Source organism: Lynx canadensis, chromosome B2 (assembly GCF_007474595.2).
Source record: "Lynx canadensis isolate LIC74 chromosome B2, mLynCan4.pri.v2, whole genome shotgun sequence".
Taxonomy (NCBI): domain Eukaryota; kingdom Metazoa; phylum Chordata; class Mammalia; order Carnivora; family Felidae; genus Lynx; species Lynx canadensis.
In genome coordinates this window covers 106,543,425-106,549,666 of record NC_044307.1, presented here as the reverse complement: position 1 = coordinate 106,549,666, position 6,242 = coordinate 106,543,425, and the positions used below count along the sequence as shown (strand labels likewise).

The 6,242-nt window shown below is 37.8% G+C and overlaps 1 protein-coding gene across 4 annotated transcripts in view; it reads left to right on the top strand.

The window, feature by feature from the left end:
• Positions 1 to 2,040: 2,040 nt before the first annotated feature.
• Positions 2,041 to 6,242, top strand: part of ROS1 (ROS proto-oncogene 1, receptor tyrosine kinase) — a 117,525-nt gene continuing 113,323 nt past the window's right edge. For 2 of the 4 annotated variants that reach the window (XM_030316228.1, XM_030316226.1), the window contains exon 1: positions 2,041 to 2,450. In XM_030316228.1, the coding sequence (XP_030172088.1) occupies positions 2,328 to 2,450 (123 nt within the window). In that variant the 5' untranslated portion in view covers positions 2,041 to 2,327. Of the gene's footprint in view, positions 2,451 to 2,484; positions 2,522 to 6,242 lie in introns of all 4 variants that reach the window. The other 2 variants (XM_030316230.1, XM_030316229.1) reach the window with 2 other exon arrangements.

Genomic DNA, 6,242 nt, shown 5'->3' with positions numbered 1-6,242 from the left:
AAGTAAATGTTATAAATATTATTTGTGCTAATGTGGCACAAGACATAGGTAGCACAGTGAAGAAGATGACTTTCGTTAGAATGAGGAAATCCCTTAGACAAGGAAGTTTATTCTCTGACCTAAATGTGTATTTTGTGGAAAGATGGCCATTTTCCTCTGACCAAGAAATCAGAGGGTTGTATATTCTTTAATCTGCATTCTTTAAAATGGAGAGAATGGGGGCCCCTGGGTGGCTCAGTCGGTTAAGCATCCGACTTCGGCTCAGGTCATGATGTCACGCGCGGTCCGTGGGTTCGAGCCCCGCATCGGGCTCTGTGCTGACTGCTCAGAGCCTGGAGCCTGTTTCAGATTCTGTGTCTCCCTCTTTCTCTGACCCTCCCCTGTTCATGCTCTCTCTCTGTCTCAAAAATAAATAAATGTTAAAAAAAATAAAAATAAAATGGAGAGAATGAACAAAGACCAGGTGGCAAAGATCAGGTAGAAGTTTTTTCAAGACAACAAGCTTTAGGGGTCAATTCTGGAGTCAGTACCGTTTGTCTTTATGTTATAGAGCAGTTTCGTCAACATTTGCTCAAAGATGTTTAGCTTTAAAAAGAAATACCCAGGGCGCCTGGGTGGCTCAGTTGGTTGGGCCTCCGACTTCGGCTCAGGTCATGATCTCGCGGTCTGTGAGTTCGAGCCCCGCGTCGGGCTCTGTGCTGACAGCTCAGACCCTGGAGCCAGCTTCGGATTCTGTGTCTTCCTCTCTCTCTGACCCTCCCTCGTTCATGCTCTGTCTCTCTCTGTCTCAAAAATAAATAAACTTTAAAAAAAAAAAATAAAAAAATAAAAACCCAGGCATGTATTGCTCACAATGAGAACCTGGGGCCAATAAGAAAAGCTTGTTATGTTAGTATAATTTATTTAAGAAGACATGGTATAGAGCTATATGTCAACTAACTTGGATGTAAATTAAAAAAAAAAAAAGACACCCATCATATTGGATTAGGGCCCAAAGCAATTACCTCATTTTTTTTTATTATTAAAGCTTTTTTCAAAGTTTTTTTCAAAGTTTTGTTTTTTTAATTAAAAAGAAAAAGAAGAAGATGAAGATGAAGACAAAGGCAAAGAAGAAGAAGAAGAGGAAGAAGGAGAGGAAGAAGAAGAAGAAGGAGAAGAAGAGGAAGAAGAAGACATGGAAGTTTGGGGTACCTGGGTGGCTCAGTAGGTTGAGCGTCTGTCTTCGGCTCAGGTCATGACCTCACTGCTCAAGAGTTAAAGCCCCATGTCAGGCTCTGTGCTGAAAGCTCACAGCCTAGAGTCTGCTTCAGATTCTGTCTCCGTCTCTCTGACCTTCCCCTGCTAGCGCTCTGTCTTTCTCTCTGTCTCAAATATAAAATAAAACATAAAACAAATTTAGGAAAAAAGACATGGATACTTAAGTCATAAGAAAAAACAGCAAACACAAAACTATCTGGCCTTAACGAGTTAACCCCCAGCAATCTAAAAAGTAGCTCTCCAGAATGACTCACTTCTGTACCTTGTGGATTTGAAATTCTTAACTTTATCTTGATGTCCGACTCATTGAAATTGTACAGTATTTCCTTTTCAAGAGAGCTACACTTGTACGTATCTTAGAGAGTGGCTAGTTTTAGCTCTCTGTCTCAATAGCCTTGATAAGGCAGTATTTTAGTTAATATGTAGTGAAGTTCTCAAAGTGCGCTAACAAACTTCCTTGTCTTTACTCACCCTCTGAGTATTTGTCTATTAATTTCAGCTTTATTTCCTTTTTATTTTCAAAATATGTATTTCAAAGCGTTCTGTTCCCCCCCCCCGTAGCATCGTTTGATTCCATTTTTCTGATAATTCTTCATTATAATAGTGTCACCGTTTGCTAAAGCGTAGACGGTCCAAACCCAGTTTCCTGCGTAGCTGAACCAACCTCAGAGAAGTGAAGGGGTGGATGATCTCGAGTGTTCCGGTTTCAGACTGCGCACGTGTCACACGCTTGCTGAAATGCAGTTTGCGTTTTCTACGTGGTTTCCTTCCCCCTGCGAAGCGCACTTCTAAGCTCTAACCTTTAGACAGCAGGTGATCTTTATGAGAGTAAAAGGAAACGAAATTATGAAATAGCTGCTCTGTGAATGTTACAAGCTGTCTACGATTCAAAGGTCTAAAGCAAAAGACGTAAATATTATTTTATAAGGCAAAGATATTCTAACATGTCAAAAAAAAAAAAAACAAACCCCAAACTCCACCAGCCACCCTTTCAACTGAAACTTAAAGAACTGATGTAGTGAAATGGAGAAAATGAGAACAGTCGCCTGAAAGTCGCCATTGGTGAAGTGATGAAGAACATTTCCTGGCTTGGTGCGAAACTTGTCAGTTTTGTGAGTCTTGGCTGCATATGGATTTCTGTGGTACAGTGTACAGTTTTAAACAGCTGCCTAAAGTCATGTGTGACTAACCTGGTAAGTTTTGCTGGTCTAATATTTGTCTTTGCAGGAACTGGAACATGGAAAATTCAGCTTGGTGCAAATGAGTGAGTTATTTTTTCTTTATGAGATATTCTCCTAAGAAGTGGTAGCGAGGCCAGAAAGATTCTTTTTCCAAAATAAATTAGGGATGTTTTTAATTACAGAAGGTAGGGGAGCTCTTTTAGTTCTTTAAGTTATCTGTTCATAGATTTGTGTGTGTGTGAGGAGGCATGGGACTTGGGTTACAGAGGCTTCAATGCAATAAATTTTGCATGCTTTAAAAGTATCCATTTAAACTCATTTATTACAAAACCGTTTGTTTGTCTTGAAGTCAGAAATAGGTTTGGCCACAGGGCAATGCCTACTAGCTGCAGATGGCAGGCAGTACTGTTTATATTGTGGATGGATGGAGGTATCGGCAGGTGGATGCCCAAGGAAGCAGATACAGATGCCATATAGAACAACATTTTATTTGAAAAGCAAGAATCGTTTTTAAATTGCTTTACTTCTGTCTGTGCATTTGTAATTTTTTTCAGTTATGAGTGTTTTGGTTAGAAAATTTATGTTTTCCTTCTCATTTCTGGGTGTCGCCCTTCCTGTATACATTGTTTCATATCTTTCAGTTATTGTGACTCAGTTGTCCTTAAAACAGCCACTGAATCAACCGTAAAAACTAAATACATTGTAGCCATGGAAAGATGCACCCTTCTTATGTAAAGACAAAGGAAATAGCAAGATAGCTTAAAAGGTTATACTGCTTATAGTCCTACTTTTTAGAATAATAAAAGTACCAAATACAGTACTCATTGTCATGTTAAAGTATTGGAGGTAGAAATCCGTGGCAGATAAAAAACAGACTTATTCATGTCACACTCTTCTGGCTTCATTTAAAATATAGTTTAAAACACTACCTAAGCTTGCTATGGATAGTAGCACTTTTTAAAGAAGTTTGGTATTTTATACAATTCATTGTTGAAGACTTTATTGCCATTAATGTGAATTGTATGCTTTAGGTTTTCACAGTTGTCATCCAAACTTAAAAATGGAAGAATAAGACTATTAAATGTTTTCTTTACTAAAAAAATTAAACATTTTCTCTGATCATAATAAGAACATATACTCATTGTAAAATATTTATAAGATAGAGAAGAAATAGAGAATAAAGAAAAGAGTATTCTTTCTTCTAACATGTATGTAATTTTACATACAGTTGGGCCCTCACCTTTTCCATTTAACATTACATTGTAAGTTTTTCCTATATCCTGAAGTTTTTATGGAAACAAGATCTTGAATATATTTAGAATATTTCCATCCAATAAATGTACCACCATAATTTGTTAATTTCCCCACACTATCAAAACTGATGTTGGTTGCTTCCATGATTGTAGTCTCCCGTTTATTTGTTTTATTTTTTTTTCTTTTATTTTTCAGTTAGGTTTAGTTTTCTCTTGCCTTTGTGTGGGCTCCTTTGGTCTCAGGCAGTAGGAGTGGACAGTTTGTTCCCTGTTGCACTGCCTTCCATTTACCACCTACAGACAAAGGCACAGCTGATGTGGTGGCGGCTGCAAGAGACACGGTCTGCCAATTTCACTGGTGACTGTAATAAATGTTCTCCATCTGGGCCTCCCACACAGGACCTGGAGTGACAAAAGCTAGGTGAATAAACAGTGAGCATAGCCATGGATCAGGGGAAAGGATATGGAAAGTGCTGGAGTTTATTATACTGTGTGAATTTTTTTGTGCTCCATTCTTTTAGCCTGGACATTGGCTGTGAAGGTAAAATCTTTGATGTCACCGGGTAGTTCTTGATAGTGAGGCATCTTTGCCTTTTAAAAAGAAACACGAAGTCTGGTCCAAAGGAATGTTAGAATTGCTGTCCATTAATGCACAAATCATAGTTCTACGCATGAACAGGAGTATTTTACATCAGTTGGGGATCTGTATGTTAGTTGAGTGTGTTAACTGACTTGACATTTTTGAGTTATATGTGCCTGTGCTGCAGAGAACAAAAAATAATTAGTGGTCTTCAGAACCCTAGTATTGTGGGATCCTTTATGAAAGAGAGACAAAAGGGACTTATGGTCAAATAACTTATGGAAATGCTTTTTGCCAGCTTTTTGTAGATTCACAGGCCACAACAATATATTAATGGATTTGTTTAATCATAGTTTTCTGATCTTCTTTGGCAACAAAACGTTTTTTTTTTTTTTTTTTTGAGTAACAAGTCCCAACAACTGAGGAACTGCTGTTGAGAAATGCTGTTAGAAGCATCAATTCAACTCAATAAAAGACTGTTAGAAACAATAGAGTTCAGAAGGTTATCCTGTTTAAAAAAGCACAAACATCAGTACCTTTCTCGTATATTGATATATAACTTTATAACAAGATAATAGAACAATCCAAACATTCCATAAAATATCCAGAAATTAGCCCCATTTGTATTGGTGTGCAAATGGGCAGACCAGTAAAACAGAAGACAGTCTAGAAATTAAACCAGGCACTTAAGGGTGTGGGGAATATGATAAAGATGGCAATTCAGACCAAAGTAGAGCTATTTATTTAGAACAAAAAATACCTTCCTTCAGTAGGTGAATGGATAAGTAAATTGTGGCACATCCAGACAAGGAAATATTATTCAGAGCTAAAAAGAAATGAGCTCTCAAGCCATGAAAAGACATGGAGGAAACTTCAAGGTATATACTAAGTGAAAGAAGGCCAATCTGTAAAGACTACATACCGTATGATTCCAACTACATGACATTTTAGAAAAGGCATAACTATGGAAGCAACAAAAAGACCTGTGGTTGTGAGGAATGGGTTTGTATGTGGTGGTGGTGGTGGTGGGGTGATGAATAGAGCACTGAGGATTGTTAGAATAGTGAAAATACTCTGTGTGATACAGCAATAGATATACGTCACTATGTATTTGTCCGAACCCACAGAATATATGACTCCATGAGTGAGCTCTAAGGCACGCTACGGACTTGGAGTGATTATATTGTGTCCATGTAGATTTATCCTTAGTAAAAATTGTACTCTTCTGATGAGTGATATTGATAACAGGGGGAGACTATGCATGTGTGGGAGCAGAAGGTATTTGGGAAATCTCCATACCTTAATCTCAATTATGCTCTAAGTCTAAAGCTGCTCTAAGATAAAGCCTTTAAAAAAAGTTTAAACAAAATTTTAAAAACCTAACTACAATACTGGCAGATTCAAAATAGATTCCAGGAGGTATTAAAAAATAGTGTGCTTTAAAAAAGTAGTGTGATTTAAATATACACAAATAGGGGCGCCTGGGTGGCGCAGTCGGTTAAGCGTCCGACTTCAGCCAGGTCACGATCTCGCGGTCCATGAGTTCGAGCCCCGCATCAGGCTCTGGGCTGATGGCTTGGAGCCTGGAGCCTGTTTCCGATTCTGTGTCTCCCTCTCTCTCTGCCCCTCCCCCGTTCATGCTCTGTCTCTCTCTGTCCCAAAAATAAATAAAAAATGTTGAAAAAAAATTAAAAAAAATATACACAAATAACAAAAAGAAAACAAAACTTTACCCCATAGAAATTTTAGCATAAATTATGGAAGAATATTTCTACAATCTTGAAGTGGGAATGCCTTAGGAAGCCTGATTCAAAAATATGCATTATGTTGGCAAAGATGAAAAACATTTATAGTTGGCAAAGTTGGGATAAACCAGCACTCTCATGTACAATTGCACATCAAGAAATGTATCTGAGATTATTACTTAACTAACCAAAGATACATCTGCAAAAAGCTGTTTACAGCATGTTT